Raw genomic sequence first — 23,929 nt, forward strand, 5'->3', positions numbered from 1 at the left:
CAACTATGACTCAGCTGGTTGATACTAACAGGTCATAATAACACAAAGCTAATAACAATAATAATAATAATAACACAAGTAGCTGCTACAACTACCGACATCTTCCAAGTTAAACTGTCTCAAATGGCATGCTACAAATGTAAAAGGGACTATAGGGGTGTTATTTCCTGTTTAGAGGGCTCTAATAATGTTTAAAAGATTTGGAAAAATGTTCTATAAGAAGGCCGCACGGTGCCCGAGTGGATAGCATGTTGGCCACACAGTCATGAGATCGGGAAAACTTGGGTTTGATTCTCCGCTCTATGTGGAGTTTGCATGTTCTCCCCGTGCATGCGTGGGTTTTCTCCGGGTACTCCGGTTTCCTCCCACATTCCAAAAACATGCTAGGTTAATTGGTGACTCCAAATTGTCCATAGGTATGAATGTGAGTGTGAATGGTTGTTTGTCTATATGTGCCCTGTGATTGGCTGGCCACCAGTCCAGGGTGTACAGCTGGGATAGGCTCCAGCACCCCCCGCGACCCTCGTGAAGATAAGCGGTAGAAAATGAATGAATGAATGTCTTGATAAAAAGTCAGTCGTCTTATATTTAGTGGGGCTCATCGTCTTATTGTTGTATGAGCAACAGATGGTTGGTTTTGTAAATATCACCTACTTTGGTTTGCTGTGGTTTAGTGTCCCTGAATGTAGTGTCCCAGGAGTTATGTGACGCACCTGAACACACCATTTTAGAGAAAGCTTTAGCAGCACTGACAGCGGTTTGCTAGTTTTGATCCTGCTTGTTGAGTATGAAGTGTCCATGATCTGAATGGAATCTTTCCATGGTGTCCAAACTCTAAGAGAACCACTACCCCCTTCTTAATGGTATCTAAAATACAAAAATACATACAACCATCAATAAAGGCTCATTTTCGGGTGGATCTCCACTCACAGTGCCAGGTTTTCACCACTGGGGCCGGACTGGGATTAATTGGAACGCCAATATACCGTATGTTCCGGACTGTAAGTCACACTTTTTTTCATAGGTTGGCTGTTCCTGCGACTTATAAATGAAAAAAATGTTTACGTTACATAAACACTGGGCACCTTTTCTATTTATGTTTATTTTTTGTGTAACTGAATAACCATTGTGTTAGCGTATCTTGCACCTATTCAGCCTGTTCTCTATTCTTTTATTGTTACAACTTGCCTTCCAAGAGGACCTAATGTCTGTTTTGGTCATAAAATAAATTACCTGAAAAAAATGCAACTTATACTCCAGTGTAACTTTGTATGTTTTTTTTTTTTTTTACCTAATTATGCATTTTTGGCCTTGTGCACTTATGTATACTCCGGAGCGACTTATAGTCCAAAAAATACGGTAAATGAAATGCACAAAGTCATCATTCAGAGTTACTTATTTGTTGATACAAGTTGCCCCACTTTGGGAACCACTGCTGTATTTGAATCAATACGGTTTTAATCATGTTCTTTTTTTAAATCAACATATAATTTATTCATTCATTCTTTCATTTTCTACTGCTTTTCCTCACGAGGGTCGCGGGGAGTGCTGGAGCCTATCCCAGCTGTCTTCGGGCGAGAGGCGGGGTACACCCTGGACTGGTGGCCAGCCAATCACAGGGCACATATAGACAAACAACCATTCACACTCACATTCATACCTATGGACAATTTGGAGTCACCAGTTAACCTAGCATGTTTTTGGAATGTGGGAGGAAACCGGAGTACCCGGAGAAAACCCACGCATGTCTATAGGGGAGAACATGCAAACTCCACACAGAGATGGCCGAGGGTGGAATTGAACCCTAGTCTCCTAGCTGTGAGGTCTGCACGCTAACCACTCGACCGCCGTGCAGCCCGACATATAATTTATGCCGAATATAATCCACAAAACCATCCCGGTGTACTCCTCTCCATGCTGTATGTTTGCAGCTATGAAAATGTTGCAGGCCTACTTGTGAGGGTTGAATCAGCGCAGTGGAAGCTAAATATGGAGCACGGCGCGGTGTGCACTTCACACCTGACCTACACTTGCACCGCATGCGCAAGAGTGTGATGGATCATTTACATTCAGCCAACCCCTTTCTCTCTCTCCGTCTCTCTCTCTCTCTCTCTCTCTCTCTCTTCCAGAGCGGTTGATACGCCAAGGAGCAGGTAGTGGAGGTGCTGGGCATGCACGCGTGCGTGCGCAGGAGGCAAGTCAAAAGAAGCGAAGCAGAGAGGCGGGATTATGTTCCTGGCGGAGCTTCCCGACTGAGGCGAGCGGATCTGCACTTCGCGCCTCCTCCTCCTCCAAGTGCATCGGATGGATGTCTGACGAGTGGATGGGATGCCAGTTTATAGCATCGACCGAAAATTCCCCGACTCGGCCGGTAAGTTCATCACTGCCGACGTGTTCTCGGGTGTATTTGGGTCTATTTGGTGTTGACACGGTGGCAGCGGGCACCAGTTGATTCATGCAAAGACCTCATTGGAGTTCCTGATGTGCAACAGGAGTGTTGCATGTGTTGCTGCAACTGCTGCACTTTTTGCATTGGGTTATTTCATTGGATTGCCTGAACTCTACCTAAAAGACTTTAAAATATTCTCATGTGATTCTTTAGAGCTGATATTGATTATATCTTGTAGTGCAGGGTGGACATTTCAAGTGCTGTAAAAAAGAGTGCTCCAAAATAAATACTACAGCAACCTATTCCGGTGAGGGCCACATAGTGAAAAAGGATAATTGGCAACTTTGCCGCTTTGATATTTTGTATAACAACACATGTACTGTAGATATGATATGAAGTTTGTTAGTATAAACATTGCGTCTTTCCACCTCCATTTTTACTGCTTTTGCATTTTCCAAATAATTCAATTCTTTCTTTAGGACACTTTATTTTTATAATTATGACATTAGTGCCATTATATTTGGACTTTAGTCCCATATTGGTATTTTATTTTAATTTGTATTATTATATTATATTATTTTATTATATTATAGTTTATATTTGTTATATATATTATATATTATTATTATTATATATTTATATTATATTATCATTTAATATTATATATTTAATATTTATTGTGATATTTAATAATAATAATAATTATCCCTTTTTATTTTTATTTTTATTTTTATTTTTATTTTTATTTTTATTTTTATTTTTATTTTTATTTTTATTTTTATTTTTATTTTTATTTTTATTTTTATTTTTATTTTTATTTTTTAATATTAATTTTTCTAGGGGTGTCCGATAATTATCGGCACGGTAATTATTGGCCCACTATCAGCATAAAAATGCAATATCGGTTGATATTGGTATCAGACTTTTTCTCGATCATGAAAATGTTTTTTTTAAAAAAAAGCTGGATACAACACATATGTGTTCATTCCACCACAGGTGATATGCCATGTTGTACATAAAGTATCATAAAGTTGGACAATATCGGCATATCGATATCGGTCTCAACTTTTTTTCCCAAACTCATTTTCGAATTTGTTTTGTTTTGTTTGTTTCTCATAATATATGACTTTCTTATCGTGCTACTAAAATGGCATTATTTTTCCTCTTATTATTACGACTTTGTTGTTGTAAAATTGGACTAATTGGATTAATATTTGGACTGTACTCCAGTAATATTGTGACTTTTTCCCCCAAACTATTTTTTTTGTCTCATAATATAATGAATTTCAGCTGTATGGTGCTAAAATGACATTATTTTTCCTCATAATGTTTCAACAATGCTGGTTCTCAACAATGGTTTCAAAAAGTGATTTTCTGTCATTCACACGTCGGGACAGAAAATGTTTTCGTGGAAAGTGAAAGGCAACAAAGTGAGCAGTGAAGCATACAAGCTTATTCAAGAGTCAAATTGCATGCTGAGTACGACAAATTCAGACATGCTGGCAGGTCTGCACTAAAATTGAAAGTCCTCCCTGCCTCTCATGTCCCTCAGTTCATCGCACCCCCCCCCCCAGGGGGGACTGCCCCAGTATTTCAGAAGCTATTACAACCTTGTATTTCAAAAAACATTTTTGTAAAATTATATTTTTCGAATGTTCCACGGACCATTCTTATGGTGGAGTCATGAACACTGACCTTAACTGAGTCAAGGGAGGCCTGCAGTTCTTTGGATGTTGTTGTGGGGTCTTTTGCGACCTCATGGATAGGTCATGGCTGCGTTTTTAGGGTCATTTTGATTGGCCCACCACTCTTGGGATTATTCACCACTGTTCCGTGTTTTCACCAATTGTGGATAATGACTCTCATTGTGGTTGGCTGGAGTCCCAAAGTTTTAGAAATGGCTTAATTTTTCCACACATTTTTGGGGGGTGGGCAATCAATTTTTCACACAGGGCCATGTGTTATTTTCTCTCCATTAATAGTAAAACATTTCATTTGATGATCTGAAATATTTAAGTGTGACAAAAAAAGGAAGGAAGGGGGCAAATTCTTATTAACACTTAAAAAAGAAACACATTGATTGTGCAAAACAGTTTTGTTGCAGATAAATTTAAATTCAAGAAAAATCGGGTACTGGCTGCAGAGACTTCAAAGAAAAAGCTTCAAGCATTAAGTTTCTTATTTTTAGTGCCAACCATTCCAAAAGGCCAAGCATGTGGTTTTATAAGTCCTTGATTCTAAAATGACAGCCAATATACAGAGAACAGCAAAAACGGGTGTGAATAAATGAATAAATATTCCACATGGCGACCTGGAATAAATCCTGCAACATTTGGAACTGAACACATAAAAACAAATTAAACCAATGAATTCTTTGAATGACGGAACACCTCTAATATGAAACATACATACTACGTTTACTAAAGATACTTCTCGTTTAAAAGTTTCCTCCTGCTGTAATTCCATCATTCTGCAGTGCATGATTCCTCCCTTGGGAAACTGGGCAGCATGAGAGTTTTCCAGCATGATATGGAGCCCAAACACCCCCCCCCCACCCCCAAATGACAAGTGCCTGCTGAGGAAGCTGAAGGTGAAAGTGATGGAGTGGCCAAGTATGTCTCCAGACATAAATGCAATTGAGCATGTGTGACACATCCTCAAGTGGAAGGGAAAGAGATGACCACACGAACATGGATATGTTTTTAAAGTGCACATTTCCCCCGCTGTGGTATTAAAAAATGTTTTCAACATCCACCCGAGTGGATGCTTTAAATAATACGCAGTATTCTACACTGGCCACTAGGTGTCAGTAATGTTACTGTAATGTTAAGTGAGACACACAAGTGGAACTTTTATTGCAGGTTTGAATTACCTGACAACAGGCACAATAATAAAAACATGAGCCACTGTTGCTACGACTCAACTGGATGTCACTTCCTGTCCGCACACTACTACCGGAACACATTTATAATAATATATATATATATATAATCATGTGGGCATGCACTAGCTCCACCATTGATGTTGTCATGGCAAATTATTCTAGTGAATTCCATGCCCAAGAATAAGCCTGTCCTGATAACAAATTTTGCTGGTCGATAATTGCGCTATAAATTATTGTCGATAATCAATATCAACCTTTTTTTTTTTTAGTAAAAAAGTAGTCAATGCAACCCAGACTACCTTTTCTGGGCGTGCCCTGGCACAAATCTGTGTGTGCATATAGTGTTCATACAAAGTTGAGGGTGTGTGACCAATCACAGTGGCGTGTGCTCGACATGCCTGGAGGAGGGCCGGGGGTGAAGTGGAGTAAATTACACAGACCGTTTCGGCGGAAGGCAGGAAACCCATAGAAACACTGGAAGAGGTACAGAGTCTGGAAGATCTAGAGAGCTTTATGTAAGGCAGGGGTCTCAAACTCAATTTACCTGGGGGCCACTGGAGCTAGGGTCTGGGCAAGGCTGGGCCGCATCAGGTTTTCCCCCAAAAAAAACGCATTTATTAAAAACAGATTAAAAATGGTTCCGATTTTCTACAATAAAAGCTCTGATAAAACATTCCACTGTTCTCAAATATCTTAATTTGTATTTTTCTGCACAAAATAAGATGAAAAATCAAGAATAAAGAAAATCAATCAATCAGTAATAAATAAATAAATATAATAATAATAATAAAACGGCAAATAATAAAAACTTAAGAAACCACATATAGTTGGTGGGTAGACAAATGTTTTTTTCCAGATTAAAATGAACAAAGCATTATTAGAGCCCTGTAGACATGACAAAACACGACTATAGTCATATTTATACTTTTTTTATTTACAACATATTGCGCAACTGCAGGGTCTTGAGACACATGCTAAGTTGCAAACTAGAGAGCTAGCGACCTAAACGGTAGCCTTCAAATTATTTCCTTTAAACTTAAATAGCCAAAAACTTACCACTTCCACACAGATAGGGAGGATAACTATTAACAGTTATTTAACCTTTAACATGAACATTAATCAAACGTAATAATTTTTTCTGGGTACATGATACCATACAGCATCCATATCAAACTTGCATGGGCTGCACTAACATTAAACTTTCATATCAAGACGGAGGCCTCAAACTAGTGTATTTGGGGTCACGTGTTTGAGACCCCTGATGTAAGGGTTATTGTGTGCAGCTGCTCCATAGTAGTCCAGAACTCAATAGGTTGAAAATGAGTATAATAGGTCCCCTTTAAAATATCAGACAGCAACACAGATAAAAACACTACTAACCAATAAACCAACAACTATGTGAGCTCTAAGTATGTACTTATCAGCCATACTACAGCAAAGCTCGCTGGGAAACAGGAAGTGCTCCCAAGTGAAGTGAAGTGCAATGCTACACTATAAAGACTGTCTGTGATAAGAAAAAAAAAAAATCAAATAAAACCGATACAGCTGAGTTGTGGCGGAAAATGTAATGTTGCTGATGGTCGTTCACACGCCGTCCTGCACTCGACCATACAGCTCAGGAACAAGTGCATGCAGGCCCTCCCAAACAACTGGCACCATCCACCAAACACCTCAAACACGTTGGCTGCACCAGTGAGCGACACTCTAGAGCAGGGGTCTCAAACACGCGGCCCGTGGGCCAAATGTGGCCCGCAGGACACTAATTTGAGGCCCCCGCCTTGATATGAAAGTTTAATGTTAGTGCGGCCCACGCAAGTTTGATATGGATGCTGTATGATATCATGTACCCAGAAAAAATTATTACGTTTGATTAATGTTCATGTTAAAGGTTAAATAACTGTTAATAGTTATCCTCCCTATCCGTGTGGAAGTGGTGATTTTTTGGCTATTTAAGTTTAAAGGAAATAACTTGAAGGCTACCGTTTAGGTCGCTAGCTCTCTAGTTTGCGAGTTAGCACGTGTCTCAAGACCCTGCAGTTGCGCAATATGTTGTAAATAAAAAGAGTATAAATGTTACTATAGTCGTGTTTTGTCATGTCTACAGGGCTCTAATAATGCTTTGTTCATTTTAATATGAAAAAAATAATTTGTCTACCAAGCAACTATATGTGCTTTCTTAAGTTTTTATTATTTGCCTTTTTATTATTATTATTATTATTATATTTATTTATTACTGATTGATTGATTTTTTTATTGTTCATTTGCTTATTTATTTTTCATCTTATTTTGTGCAGAAAAATAAAAATTAAGATATTTGAGAACAGTGGAATGTTTTATCAGAGCTTTTCTTGTAGAAAATCGGAACCAAAGCACTGAAAAAGTTTGTATATTTTTCTGTTTTTAATAAATTTTTGGAAAACCTGATGCGGCCCAGCCTTGCCCAGACCCTAGCTCCAGTGGCCCCCAAGTAAATTGAGTTTGAGACCCCTGCTCTAGAGTGTACCACTCCCTGTACGTTCTCTTTGCCGATCAAACGCCCCAGCAAGCGCCCCACAGGCCCCACTGCACATCCACAATGGAACTGTGTCATGACACATGCGGAGTGAACCGTAGGCGCTACACAACACAAACACACACGCTATTAGTGTGAAACTGGAGTTCAACTTTCCAGTTAAGTGTCTTGCTCAATGAAACCTCAGCTGCTTCACCATAACTAACCATTCTGTCATCGGTCCAGTAACTTGTCACATGGGTGTGACAACATACGCACACCAAATATCCCGTAATGTTGCCAGTAGCAGCTAACGGGCCACATGTTTCACAGAAGGCGTTAGTTCAAATTTAAGTAGGCCACATTCTTGCGCTTATTATAACACCTCAATTAAGTGCATGACATGTTCATGGCTCACATGGTGTGTGTGTGTGTGTGTTGGGAGGGGAGTCGATGGGTGTTTTCAGGTGTCATAGTGAATGATGGGTTTAATTTTGAAAGTCCCACGGGACATGGGGAGTGATTATGTTTGGGATATTTTTGAGACAGACAGTGAGTGGACACTTTGAGTTCTGCTTAAATAAACTGAAATAACACTTTTGGGAAGGGGCGGGAAAATAACATCATCACCTGATACATGGTAATAATGCTTAGTGTCGTTTTCATTCTGGAATCGGTCATTATGCCCGACTGTCCTCATGATTAGCCACGTTTACATGGACCCGAATATTCCAATTCCATTCGGGTTATTTGCTCAAACGGAAAGAATGTAACCTTTCCGAAAGAAAAGTGTCAATCCGAATGAATATATAATCGGATTCACAAGGGTGGAATATTCCTTTCCCCAATCCGATTGAGGTATCTTGTTTCTTCTTCGTGGTGTTTTTCTTCTTCTGTTGTTTATTGGCGGTTGGCAAGCAGCTTGGTGTGCATTAGCGCCATCTGTGGAACACAATCTAAACCAGGGGTGGGCAAACTACGGCCCGGGGGCCACATGCGGCCCACCAAGCGTTTGAATCCGGCCCGCCAGTTGCTTTCTAAGTATTTCAACTTTTAACATACAAACTGGCAACATGACTTGCAAGTCTTATTTAGTAAAAAAAAAACAACAAAACTGTCAAATTAAATGACGTAGTTAGATGTGGTGTGATGTTTAAAGTGCTCCTGAAAAAAGGGACATGAAAACATACAGCTGATAGTATATAACACTTACAGATAAAATTAGACAAAAAAAAATTCAAGGAAAATTATAAGTATAAAATAGTGTGTGTGTTAAATATATATATATGTTCTGGCCCCCCCGGACAATTTTGTTTCCTCAATGCGGCCCACGAGTGAAAGTATTTGCCCACCCCTGATCTAAACCCTTCTATACGCCATTCACAAGTACAGTTTTATTTAAAAAGAAAATACATATCTATATAAAACATGTGCCGAGCTTAATTATAAAATATTAGCAAGATTGAACTTTATCTTTTCCTGTTCCCGGGTGCGTTTTTTCAGCGAATGCTGAGATATGACGTAACACGCAGCTCCAGATGTTCTTCGATTTAAAAAAATGGAGGCGAACAATCGGCACTGGACTGCTGCGGAAAGTTTGTTTTTGATTCAAAATAAGACTAGACGAACGAAAAACTGGCAATACGTTAGTTATTCCAACAACTCGAGGAAGTCGGTATCACGTGATGTTGGTGTTTACGTTTTACTGGGCATGCCCCATTAGCTATTCTGGTTAATTATAGCGGCGCATGTAGACACGCGATTGGAATATTCCTTTCCATGTATACCATTTCTTTCGGAAAGGTCATTCGGAAAGATTCGATTCGGAAAGAGAAAAACTCCTCATGTAAACGTGGCTATTGATTGGTTGTTTTCACCCTCAACACCTCGTTAACCTGATTAACTGCACCTATTCAGTCCTTAGTCCAAGCCTGTATTTCTATTTCCAGTTCTGGTAGTAGATGTGTTGTTTAGTTCCTAGCCTGTGTCTGTGTAATACTTTTTCATATATATTATATGAATGTCATAGCATAGTATTTTGTAATTGGCACATTATGATCATCATCAACATTGGTTTGGCTTTTTGGGGGATCTACTTGTATAGGGGGGAATATATGATGTTTTGGTACTTTTAAAAACAAACTTCTCTACACTTCCTATGCCAAGCGATGTAAAAGCATAGTTGTAATAAGTAAGGGTGGACATGCTCTACGTGTCCTATAAGATCCATACCTAGCATGCCTCAGCTCAGTGTGAGGCAGTCCACTTAAACGTGATTTAGGAGCCTGTCAGTGTCCCACTTGGTTTTTACACCTCTCACCCCCCCCATCTCTCCGCCGTCCTTGTCTTCCTTTCCTCACATTCTCAAGTCGGTCTTTTACTTTTCTGTTTGTATAAACTTCATTGCAACTGCATTTCATTTCTTGGCGTGCAATGAATCAGATTCAGCGGCAGCAAACAATGTGCGCGCCCCCTCTGATGTACACCGTGGTTTTATTGCAGCGTGGGGGTCGAGAGGGGGGGGGGGCTGTCACTGACTGTGATGTGTTTGCCTCCAGACAAGAAAATAAAGTCAAAGAAAGGATCTGACCACCGCCTCACTCGCTCGCTCGCTCTGGGCAGATTGCACAGAGACGCATGTTTGAATTCATTTCCTGTTTGTCTCTCGTATTCAACACTTGGGCTGTAAGGGAACAAACGTGCTTGAGGTGCAAAGTCTCCATTTGCATGGATGGATGCTTCATGTTTTGTTGACTGGTCACTATGGATCTTTACACTGGGAAATGTACCATACCATACTTACAGATAGGAAACATCACAATACCTGAAAAACGTGTGCAAACAAATTAAGCACACGAGTATTAAAGAATGATATGACCCAACCCTTTCTGCCATTGTTCACTCGCAACACAATCCAGGTTTAAAGCCGAAATATGCTTCACACATTTATTAAATGCATTTTAAAGTGTAAAGTCATCCCTTGTTTAATTTGTTCCATACCTGACTGCTTTAAAAAAGGTAGGAAAAAAGGCCTTTTGCTTTTTATTGTGGGGAAATTGCAGGTAGAGTTCTTATAAATTGCACTTCTGCCACCTTTTGGTTGTTTTTCTGTCTTAAAATAGCAGCAAAAAATGTATTCATTTTCTACCGCTTATCCTCACAAGGGTCGCGGGGGTGCTGGAGCCTATCCCAGTCGTCTTTGGGCGAGAAGCGGGGTACACCCTGGACTGGTGGCACATATAGACAAACAACCATTCACACTCACATTCATACCTATGGACAATTTGGAGTCGCCAATTAACCTAGCATGTTTTTGGAATGTGGGAGGAAACCGGAGTACCCGGAGAAAACCCACGCATGCACAGGGAGATCATGCAAACGCCACACAGAGATGGCCAAGGGTGGAATTTAACCCAGGTCTGTGTGCTAACCACTCAACCGCCGTGCAGCCCGGCACCAAACATGCTCTCTTCTATTGTGGAGTTGTGTCACCACCTCTTTTTTGCCTCCAGCGCAAAAAAACCACATGAAAAAACATATAAGTATATCTTTGGGGGCAAAAGGTTGGGTTGAAAAAAAAACATATACATCTTTGGAAGTGAATTAGTTAATAAATTGAATATTTTTTAGTTGGTTAAATTTGTTCATGACAGGTTTTAACATTATTAGACACCCCATTGTCCCCTTCACACTTGTATTAACAAGCCAAAAACCTACCACTTCCACACATAATTTTTTTCACGTGGGACATTAGATTACCTGCAGAGCTTTGTCAATGCCAGCTAATTGAAATCAAGTTTAACCACAAAAAAAAAAAACTCCACCCGCAGAGCGGAACAGAGCGAGCTGGAGTCAGAGCGGAATAAAAGTAAATTCAACAATTGAAACATGACCAACACGGAAAAAAACAGTTCGACCGAAGTCTTCAAAAGTGTGGGAGCACTCCACCACGCTTCACAAAACAAAAAAAAAAAATGTAACATGCAAGCTTTGCAAAAGTGATACGACACGGCGGGACTCTCCACGGTGAGGATGCAGCACCTGAAACGGAAACATGTTGGAGTCGTGGAAGGGAACTCAACAGCGCAGTCAGTCAACAACACCCCAGGTTTGTTCCGCTTTAAAGTGAGGAAACGTAACGTTGATCGTGTGTTACTTTTTATTTCAGTCATAAGCTGCAAGTTTTAATTTTCGGACTAAAGTCTGAGTGAAGCCGGTTATTGACGTGAGGCAGGATGACTTACAGCAGTGGTTAATGGAACTTATTACATCCTCTACTTTGTGTAATGAAGTATTAATGTTTGTTAGATATATTTAATACATGTGTGCACATATAAACATATTGTGCTATAATACATACTCATACTGTACCATCTTTCCCATTTCATTCAAACAGCAAACACGAAGAGAAAGACATGCACACCAAAGCAAGCAGCTGTCTTGACTGAGCGCCTCCTCAACCTGATTGTTACTGACATGAGGTGGTTGAACACTACAATGGTCCGCAACTTTCATCCAGGTTACACTCGTCCCTGAAGGACACCTCTTAAAAAGCTCACAGAGAGAAAATATGAAGAGACTTTCAAAGAAGTGAAGACTGCAATGAACACAAACAGCGGCAAACTTGCACTCACTGCTGAAGTATGGACACATCGCCAGTAATACATAAATGTTGAAACAAATCCTGTCTTTGGGTTTTCTGGGTTGTATTTCTTTATTTATAATTTATTTATTGTTCCAAGAGGAACAATCGGTATCTAGTCTGGATGCCTCCCAGATGCCTCCTTGGTGAGGTGTTCTGGGCATGCCCAACCAGCCAGGAGAAGCTGGAGGGATTATGTCTCACAGCTAGCCTGGGAGCATCTTGGTGTCCTCGTGGTGGCGCTGGAGGAGGTGGTGACTACTGCCCCCATGACCCGGACCCCAGCTAAGCGGAGGAAAATGGATGGATGTTAGTCAGGGGGCCACATTCAGACCTTAATTGTGTAGTTATATCACCTTGTACTTCAGTACGTGACAAAAAAACAAAAAACAAAACGTAAACTATATTAGGAAAGCAGGAAGTGAACAAATGTAACAGTTACTGATTGTAAAAGTACCAGATGGAGGGGTAGGATTTAATAAGCTTTGCTTCTTCCTACTCCTTTTGGACATGTGGAACTGGGAACTGATTATGTGATGCATTCAATTGTAATCTGATGCATGTTCAAATGAAATAAAACCATTACCATTACCATACCGTGCCGAGCTTAATTATAAAATATTAGCAAGATTGAAATTTATATTTTCTTGTTCATGGGTGCGTTCTTTCAGCGAATGCTGAGATATGACGTAACACGCAGCTGGAGATGTTCTTCGATTTTAAAAAAATGGAGGCGAGCAATCGGCACTGGACTGCTGCTGAAAGTTTGTTTTCGATTCAAACTAAATTTCAAGGCTGGATGAACGAAAAACTGGCAATACGGAGTTATTCCAACAAGTGAAAGAAAAACTCGAGGAAGTCGGTATCACGTGATGTTGGTGTTTACGTTTTACTGGGCATGCCCCATTGACTATTCTGGTTGATTATAGCGGCGCATGTAGACACCCGATTGGAATATTCCTTTCCATGTATACTATTGCTTTCGGAATGGTCATTTTGGAAAGAGAAAAACTCAAACATTTAAACGTGGCTACTGTCACAGATAATGCTCATCTCTAGTTTTTAAGGCTTTTAATATGCATAAAAAAACAAATGTTGAAAATTGAGCTTTGGCCCCCTTGTGCCATTGATTTGGACACAATTGATCTAGGTGTATAGTACATGAATAAAATAATTGACTAAGAAAATAATTGTTTGATAAAGAATTGATAAATTGTGAAATGTCGATGTTAGTCACCAGCTGTATTGTTGACCACGGTGGTGAGTCATGTTGCCAAACACAGTAAAACATGTAGTGACAGTACATGGAGGACGACGCTGACATTCACATCACATTTAAAAAGTTCAGCAATATTGAATAGGATTCCAAATCTATTGTGTTTGATGGATGTGGTTATGGATACAGCACCAAGTGTATGTGTGTGTGTCCACTTGTTCAAAGGGAGCCATGAGGCTTTGTCCTCTGGTTGTGTGCTCTCATCTCAGCCAGCACATGGAAACACCCTCCCGTGTGCACAAAGGCTCCTCATCACACCAGCTTGTAAAAGTGACTGTGTGTGTGTGTGTCAGCGAGAGAGAGAGACAGAAAGAAAGCATGGCTTTGAGGCCAATATGTGTGCAGCGATTGCGTGAGTGTGTGCTGAGGGATTAAGGATTAATTGCCTTCAAGAGATGTTCCATGAACTCTGTAAAGTTCTCACTTTGGCCCCAGAGAGGAAACAAAGCTATTTAGTGAGCGGCGGAGGAAATTGTTTTTTTTTTCACTCCACGTGAGGGTAAGAAATTGTCCACTTTGTAGCACCATTAAAGAATAACTGTGTGCTATTTACTTATGAATTATCTTCATTTACAGTTATTTAAATGAAGAGAATATGTTTGCTTTGCTGCTCAAAGAAGCGTGAAAATTAGGACAAAACATGAACCCCCACTGAGCTGCTTGAGTCTTTTCTTTCTTAGACGCTGTATTTAAACCCCTAGTTTGACCCCATAAGTCGGAGTCGGAATTTCTCACACAGCTCATTGCACAGAACATCCCTGGAACTTTGGGCACGGGTGTCCAAACCTTTTCCAGCGAGGGCCACGTAATGAAGAATGAAAGGAAGCAACTTTGCCATGTTGATATTTTGTAAAGGAAGAAGTTATATATATTTTGTCTCAGCTTTGTCATATAGGTGAAAAAAATCCATAATTAACAAATTTTTGTTTTTTCTTTTTATTTTCCAATTATGTCAACTTTTGCTCTCGTAATATTATGACTCTACTCCCACAATATTTTGATTATTCTAACAATACAACTCAATACAATCACAGGGCACATATAGACAAACAACCATTCACACTCACATTCATACCTATGGACAATTTGGAGTCGCCAATTAACCTAGCATGTTTTTGGAATGTGGGAGGAAACCGGAGTACCCGGAGAAAACCCACGCATGCACCGGGAGAACATGCAAACTCCACACAGAGCGGAGAATCAAACCCAAGTTTTCCCGATCTCATGACTGTGTGGCCAACATGCTATCCACTCGGTCACCATGCGGCCGTCTTATAGAACATTTTTCCAAATCTTTTAAATATTATTAGAGCCCTCTAAACATGAAATAACACCCCTATAGTCCCTTTTACATTTGTAGCATGCCATTTGAGACATGTCTTTGGAATGTGGGAGGAAACCGGAGTACCCGGAGAAAACCCACACATGCACGGGGAGAACATGCAAACTCCACACAGAGATGCCCAAGGGTGGAATTGAACTCGGGTCTCCGAGCTGTGTGGCCTGCGCGCTAACCGTGTGTGTCCTGCGGGCTGATTTTTCCACATTTGTTGTGTTTTTTTTTAGTTTTATTGTCAAATTCTATCTTTAGAATGTGCCGTGGGCCGATACAAAAACAGCCCCAGGCTGCGAATGGCCCCCAGGTCGCACTTTGGACACCCCTGCTTTAGGGTCTTTAGCGAGATTCCAACCTAACTGCCAAGCTTTCCTCTAAACAAAGCCATAGCAGATTATTAATTGGGTGTTATTACATGCAGGTGATTCCATACAGTTAGCAGCAGAAGGAGACCTGATGACAATGACCGACAACAACCCCCCCAAGTCGGCCAAGAAGCCCCACTGGACGTCCCTGGAGATCGGCCTCATCACAGTAGTGTCCTTACTCTTCATCGTCATCGTGGCCCTCGTCATTCTCTACGCCACACAGAGGACTGGTGAGTGTTCCAATCGGAAAAAACAAGATAATGTGGGGGAGGGGTCTGCGGTTTTGTTGTTGTCTCTCACTGTTGTGAAACCAACCCATGGGGGCTTTCAGGGTCGGCCTCATTTGGACTAAGTGTGCATGGACCCTCACTTCCAGCTGTGATCACGGTTGAAGGCACGAAGGAAGGAGCTCGGTGAAGAGCGGTGACACGTGTTGTTGTGCAGAACCTGGGCGCCGTCTATCTACCGAGCCGTGAAAAAGGCATTCAGAGCCTTTCTAAATATTGTTAGAATCACCACTAAACACATTTTATGAATCAGGATTTAGTTCCAAAGACTGTTTAGCCTGGATGCTCTACCTCTGCATAGGATAGCAGAACCTGTTTTAAATCAATGGCTGGATTTACACTGCAAGTCTAAGTGCTCTACTCCTATTTACGGCATATATCTGATTTTATAGTCAATTTAAATGCATTTTTAAGTGACTCATGTCCAATATCACTGAGTTTATGTTTATTGAGTTATACCTCAAACAACCCACATACCCCCATGCAAAAATAATGACGCAACATCACAAAAATAACCATCCATCCATCAGACTGACTCTACGTCCAGTTTCCCTGAATTCATGGTAGACATGCAGTAATTAATTGATCACTCAATGATTAATTAAATAATTCATTCATTCATTTTCTACCGCTTATCCCCACGAGGGTCGCATGGGTGCTGGAGCCTATCCCAGCTGTCTTCGGGCGAGAGACGGGGTGCACCCTGGACTGATCGCAAACAACCATTGACACTCACATTCATACCTATGGACAATTTGGAGTCGCCAATTAACCTAGCATGTTTTTGGAATGTGGGAGGAAACCGGAGTACCCGGAGAAAACCCACGCATGAACGGGGAGAACACGCAAACCCCACACAGAGATGGCCAAGGGTGGAATTGAACCCGGGTCTCCCAGCTGTGAGGTCTTGTTTTTGTGTTTAAGGCGAACCAAGATATTCACACACATTAGTTTTGACTTTGAAAACAGCGATCCACAATGTTGCCTCTTTTCTGATAAGGTGCCGACCAAACCGCTAACTGTTTGGGTTTGGTTCTGTTGGGACCAACCTCAAGGACAGCTACAATTTCATACAAAAAAGCAATTGCAATGCCAGCACCGGAGAGAGCGACTGTCGGCGAAAAAGTTTAGCAAAAGCTAATCGATCTCCAAAGAGGAACTCTCTCCTACTTTCTTCTGTCAGAGAGGTGGTACAACGGGTGTAAATTTCCCTTTTGGTACCAGCCAATCTCAGTTGGAAAGCGGAGGTAAAATATTCCATTCCTAACAGTTCATATTGATTTGGTCTAGTGCTGAACCGATTACTCGATTAATCCAAACAACAAGCTTCAGATTAATCAACTGAGAAAATAATCGTTAGTTGCTGCACTAATTAACTGTCTGTGCACCACTAGCACATCATAGTTAATGTGCAATGTTTTCACTGTATTTAAAATCACCGTATTTTTGAACACTGGTAAAAATACATATATTGAAGCCTATATTTGGCAACATGACGTGTATTACAAATCTAAGGAACATAGTGTAGCTCGTCATTAACTCTACCAGGCAAATCAATATGAACTGTTAGGAATGGAACATTTTCCCTCCGCTTTGAACAAGACATGTTAAAAGCAGAACTAAAACGCACAATCACACAGTTTCTAGATATGTCACTGTTTTAAGGAGGAGCCAGTAGCATCTTTGGCTCTTTAAGTGGGTGTTCAAAATGGACCTCATTATAGGGAGACACAAAAAAAAACACAATAACTGTGAAAATATATGAAATATGATGGTTTTCAAAAGCGCAATACAAGTGAAAGTGAAAGGCCGTACTCCAATCGTTGAAATATTCAGTTTTGTGTGTATGAAAGGGTTCATTTATGTAGAGCCACGTACAAATTCTGCAGCAACAGAAGCTTCTAAAACCAGTTGGATTAGCATGTAAAATATGTTTGTTTTGAGCAAATGATCTTCAGCTGTCCTGCACTTGCAGTGGAAAAAAAAGGAGTGAGAGATTTGCTGAGCATGAACGCATTTTGAAGGTCATGATAACATTGTTAAGTTTGATGAGGGTGAAAAGTTTAGCTGCCAAAAGGGGATTTGAATGTATCTATATTTGATAATGAATCATAACCACAAATATTCACCCTGATTTCTTTTGTGTTCTCCTCTAGAAGAAATCTGCACCACTGCTGACTGCACTCAGTCGGGTAAGGACTGTTTGTTTGTCTTTTTTTTTTGTCTCTTTCTCGGGCATGGCTTTTGAGATTGGAAAAAAAAAAGGCATGAACTTCAAACATACTTTAATAAAACGCCACTTCAACCCTTCGAAAGCAGTTTTGCTCCACAGAAACAAACACAGTGGAACCTGGGTTTGTGATAAAGATTCTTAATAAAAATACGACTTGGTTTTCATACACTGTCTCGGTTATTGTACGGCCCAACACCCCAATAAAAGCATCCTCACATTGTTGACTCTCTATGGACTTTTTTTAGTTTTGGGACACTATAGACAGATTCCACCCAAGGAATCTATAGCCACAGTTACATGAGAAGTTTTTCTCTTTCCGAATGACCTTTCCGAAAGCAATGGTATATATGGAAAGGAATATTCCAATTGCGTGTCTACATGCGCCGCTATAATCAACCAGAATAGTCAATGGGGCATGCCCAGTAAAGCGCAAACACCAACATCACGTGATATCGACCTCCTCGAGTTTTTCTTTCACTTGTTGGAATAACTCCGTATTGCCATTTTTTCGTTCTTCCAGTCATGAAATTTAGTTTGAATCAAAAACAAACTTTCCGCAGCAGTCCAGTGCCGATTGTTCGCCTCCATTTTTTTAAATCAAAGAACGTTACGAGCTGCGTGTTACGTCATATCTCAGCATTCGCTGAAAGAACGCACCCATGAACAAGAAAATATAAATTTCAATCTTGCTAATATTTTATAATTAAGCTCGTCACATGTTTTATATAGATATGTATTTTCTTTTTTAATAAAACTGTACTTGTGAATGGCGTATAGAAGGGTTTAGATTGTGTTCCACAGATGGCGCTAATGCACACCAAAGCTGCTTGCCAACCGCCAATAAACAACAGAAGAAGAAAAACACCACGAAGAAGAACGTACTCTGACAACTTTCCGATTGAGCGGGTACAAGATACCTCAATCGGATTGGGGAAAGGAATATTCCACCCCTGGGAATCCCATTATATATTCATTCGGATTGGCACTTTTCTTTCGGAATGAGGTGTATACAAAGGTTACATTCTTTCCGTTTGAGCAAATAACCCGAATGGAATTTGAATATTTGTGTCCATGTAAACGTGGCTAATGTGTCAAGGGCGACATTTACTGATGCGCGTATTTCATCCATCATTTATCTGTATTCTGCTTTATTTTCTGCATTTTAAACTATAATTATTCTCTATAAAATGTTAATATTTTGGGCTGTCTGGGAAGGATTAGTTGCATTTACATTATTTTATGGGGGAAAATGATTAGTTTTTCATTGGACCTTTTGGAACAAATGAATGACGAAAACCCAGCTTCCACTGTAGATGGATATTTAATCTCATCTCATTTATTAACATGACATTCACTGCTGTAGTCTGAGACTCCAGCTTGTAAATTTGGATGCATTTCAGAGGATTAATGTCCTACTTCTGTCACATTTGACTGACAATAGTCAGAAGTGATCTCGCTGCAGCCTTTCAGAAAAAATAAATCCACATCCCAGTGAATGATCTGAAAGAACCGAACCGCAGTTTAATGTGTGAGCTCAAATGAGCTCCATCATCTGTTTTTTTCCACTTGATTTATGGATGTCAGGTTGAAAGGGATAGTTTGTTTTAAAGTGGACTTGTGTATGTATATTCACTATACCAGTGGGGTGTGAAACACTGTGTTTGTATGCCGGGAGGTCTCAGGAAACGTTGGTGGTCCGCATCACTGACTTAGACAATATCAGGCTGAGGGTTAGATGAGAGGATCGCTACGTTGTTTCATCGAAAGTCTTCTAAAACAGAAGTTTTCAAAGTGTTTCACAGTGAACCTGCCGGCAGAGAAATGTACGTAATACGTTTGGGGCCTCTCCTGCTCCCCGTAAAAACTGACTCTGTTTACTCTCTCACTGTAGGAACGAAAAATCAATCACTTTGACGTGACTGAAGTTAACTTAGCAGGCTTGGAAATTATGTTTTCTTTATTTTTCTAGAGCTGCTGCACCTTCCACGCCTCCCACCCTTCCGTCACTCACAAAGTCTTCTCTGGCACCTCTGCTGGGAGGCCTGCTTCACACTTTCAACAATCCGCAGTTTGGGTCACATTACTAAATCTGTTTTATACTATTTTAATATACTAAATAGTTAAAATAGTACAAAAATATACATTTTGCACTGTTGGATCTTACAGAGGTTCTAAGTAGAGCTTCAAAGGTTGGTGAAGATGGCTTCCACTGTCTGGAAATGTCAATTTTTGGAAATTTCCATTGCCATCCATGTCCAAATGTTCTGTGTTCCACACAGATGAGGGCCTTCAGTGAAGAGGCAACATCTCCACATAGCTAGCTGTTGTTTGACACCCCTGCACAACCTGAGGCTCCATTGTTCCATTTATGGGTCATGAAGATCTCCTTGTCATGCCAGTAATGTTGGAAGCCATCAGGACCGTCAAGGGAGAATAAAACTTTCAATGTCCAATGTTTGGTGCTCTCCTGCCAATTCCAAAACATCCAAAAACATTTATTTTGGGGTCGACCACTTAACTTTTTTCCATAATTTTTTTCCATAAATGCTTGAAGAAGTTTCAATGACTGTCTTACTGCATCCAACCTTGGCAGCTGAGAGAGGCATTGCTTATGCAGCTCAACAATCCCTTTACGGCCTATGCCATCAATAGAATACATGACACATTTTTGCCGAGTGGCACGGCGGTCGAGTGGTTAGCGCTCCACCCTCTGCCATCTCTGTGTGGAGTTTGCATGTTCTCCCCGTGCATGCGTGGGTTTTCTCCGGGTACTCCGGTTTCCTCCCACATTCCAAAAATATGCTAGGTTAATTGGCGACTCCAAATTGTCCATAGGTATGAATGTGAGTGTGAATGGTTGTTTGTCTATATGTGCCCTGTGATTGGCTGGCAACCAGTCCAGGGTGTACCCCGTCTCTTGCCCAAAGACAGCTCCAGCACCCCCGCGACCCTCGTGAGGAAAAGTGGTAGAAAATGAATGAATGAACACATTTTTGCCTTTTAAAGGTTGTGCTCTTAAACTTTTGATTGACTCCCATTTCTTTGTTTTGCATTTAGATCTACTGTACTTAGAATCTCCTTAAGGTCCAACAGTGCACAATGTAAATTCTTTTATTTATTTAACTGGTCTTAAACTTTGGATCAGGAGTGTATTACATAACATAATAATGGATAATGCTGAGCTTTGATTGAGACATTAACTTAATGTTTATTTTGCACTATTAAGCCTACCTGCATGGACTTTTCTGACTTTTAGATCATATACGCGATACTTGATATGATTTCGAGATGCTGAATGCAAATAATCAGATGAGTTTATGGTTTGCCTTGCAATAATTACGCTAGATTATTAATAGCAGAGTAAGTCCCAGTGCTTTTCAAGAATTAAACCCTCAAATCACCACCACAAAGAATTTCATCAACATGGAAAATAAGCACACCCCAAAATGCGATAATAATCCCTTTATCGCCTTTTGCCAGCTTGCTGTTACATAACTTCTAAAAAATAGCTTTGGAAAAGAGACAAATCTCAGCTTCTACTGTTGTCAACCTTGGGATTTGTAATTTTCATTCCTCGCTATGATTATATCAGAGAAATGGAAAAAAAAATCAGAAATCTTGTACGAGGTTGAGAGTTTATCCTTTAATGTGATGTGGTGCCACAGCCCTATCATGACGGAGCAAATAATTCCTACCTGACCACTTCCTGCCACTTACATGGTTTGCGCCGTCTGTCTCTTACATGACAGCGGCTCGCCTGCTCCAGAACATGGACACCAGCACGGATCCTTGCGACAACTTCTACCAGTACGCCTGCGGGGGCTGGCTCAAAAAGAACGTCATCCCTGATAGCAGCTCAAGATACAGCACCTTTGACATCTTACGGGAGGAACTGCAGGTTATTCTTAAAGGTCAGCGTCTGCTCACACACCCGGGCAAAATGGAGTACACCACTTGTTCTCAACCAGCAGAAGCTCTGTTGTGCCAGTCTCAAAGAATAACACCACATCAGCTATTTACCTCCACTACAGCACAAGAATCATTTGCTACATACAGTTTGGATTTACAGTAATCCCTCCTTCAATTATCGACCTCTCTCTGTATGGTGTTTTTCAGAAAATAATTAACTAATGATAATTAATTCAATACTTATTGAAATACAAGTGATATGTAGTATGCTGGTCATTAGGTGGTAGTAATGACACAAAACATTGAGACATTACCTTACATTACATCACCTTAACGCTGCATGAAGTTAGCCATGGTATGTCCCATATGAAAACAAAGTTATCCTCTCATTCTGTGTGGAAGTGGTAAGTTTTTGTTTAGACTGAATTAGGATTCTTCATTAGGATTCTTTGTGATTGAGATATTTTTAAAGGTTGAGCATAGAAAACCCATTTATGACCTCCTAAATGTGTTTTTTCACATTATTTTTAACTTTTGTAACACTATTAGAGTCCTCTAGACATGAAATAACACCCCTATGGTTACCTTTACACTCATGCTAACCAATATAGTGGTAGTTTTTTAATGTGTTTTCTGAATGTGTTTCAGTCTTAATGATTTTTTATGCTTGAACATGCTTAATTTAAGCCCAAAAAAAGATAAAATGTGCTTAAACATGCATATTTTTGACTAATAATAAGCTGTAGTCATATATGAGACAGTAATGATTTATTAATTCATCCATATATGGTAACTTAAAAAACAGGGTTTGCACATGTCTCAGCAAGGCAACAGAGTCATGTGACTTTCTCATGCCAATCAGCCAAGATCAGACAATGTCACAGGAAGTGACATCATGGGCTGTGATCAATCAGGAGTGAGCCAGAGAGTATCAAACTTCCTTCTTCATTCAGAAGTTGGAAATTGCAATTTTCTGACGCTTGGGGCCCGACACTCTCGGCCCAAACATAAAAACTAACCATGATAAATTGATCACAGTCACACACTGAAACTTTTTTAAAAAGTAAAACGAGAAAAAATGTCTTCTTATAGCCCCCAATAACACTCAAGGATTGAATTTTTAGTATTTCAGTGAGTGCTCTATAAAGGGTTAATACATTTTGAAAAACCGTGATAGAGTGAAGCCGTGAAAGTCGAGGGATGAGTATTATGAAAAAGTGATGGCTTTCACATATAAGTCTCGAGATCTCGAACTTCGGACAGCCTGCATCTGTGTTTTTCAGACTGTTTTCTAGCAGTGATGGAGATTTCAGCTCTTTTTAGAGAGCTGTTTCTTTTGGCTCCATTCACAAAAAAGAGCTGCTAAGTGGCTCCTCCGATTTTTTTTTTTTGTTGTTGTCCTAAATTAATTTTCTCACCAAATTATGTGTATTGTGTAATGTAAGAAATACACAATGTCAAATGTTTACCATTTAAATGGATTCATTTCAATCCCCAATGAGCAGCTAAAAATATATAAAATACAAGACCCATCTCAATAGACAAGGTCAAATATCTGCATGCACATTTCTAACGAGTTACAATCAAACAACACACAAATGAATATGTGCAAAATAAAAGAAAAAGCAGCATCCAGGTAAGAGTTGGAAGATTGGCATTTAAAGACACTTTTAATAGAAAAAAAGCTGTCTCTTATTGTTCATTTCAAAGAGCCGATTTGTTTGCGACTGACACATTTTTTCCGGGAAAAATACCATCTTATATTTGGGTCAAGTACAGTAATATTACTGCTGCTCTATGGTTATTCTTATTTTTGTTATCGGCTTTTATATTGATTCATTTTATTGTAATTTATACCATCGCACACTGGTATGTAGTCTCCCTCAGTGGTTGGTGCCTTCTCTTTATTTCCATATAAAATACCTCTGCTTCTATAGTACGCATCAAGGGAGTCACATCCGAGTGCTGCAGGAAGTGGATCTCTTAAACAACCAACTCTGCGGTGGCATTCAGAGCTTTGGCAGCTAAGTCAAGGATGGGGTTAAAACGTAAGGAAGGGAACGAGGATGAGGATCAGATTCATAGCGGATGTCCTTCCAGGAAATCCAACGCCG

General features: G+C 40.1%; 1 protein-coding gene across 2 annotated transcripts in view; it reads left to right on the forward strand.

Annotated features, from left to right (window-relative positions):
- The first annotated feature begins 2,146 nt into the window (after positions 1–2,146).
- The window catches only part of LOC131134323 (neprilysin-like), a 54,801-nt gene continuing 33,018 nt past the window's right edge, over positions 2,147–23,929 (forward strand). Inside the window, exons 1-4 of one of the 2 annotated variants that reach the window (XM_058079458.2) lie at positions 2,147–2,371; positions 15,440–15,616; positions 17,830–17,865; positions 21,656–21,817. In XM_058079458.2, coding sequence (XP_057935441.2) covers positions 2,329–2,371; positions 15,440–15,616; positions 17,830–17,865; positions 21,656–21,817 — 418 coding nt within the window. In that variant the 5' untranslated portion in view covers positions 2,147–2,328. The remainder of the gene's footprint in view (positions 2,372–15,439; positions 15,617–17,829; positions 17,866–21,655; positions 21,818–23,929) is intronic. The other variant, XM_058079460.2, reaches the window with a different exon arrangement.

The sequence above is a fragment of the Doryrhamphus excisus genome, linkage group LG8 (genome assembly GCF_037039965.1).
Source record: "Doryrhamphus excisus strain RoL-2023G ecotype Guam linkage group LG8, RoL_Dexc_Guam_v1.1, whole genome shotgun sequence".
Taxonomy (NCBI): Eukaryota; Metazoa; Chordata; class Actinopteri; order Syngnathiformes; family Syngnathidae; genus Doryrhamphus; species Doryrhamphus excisus.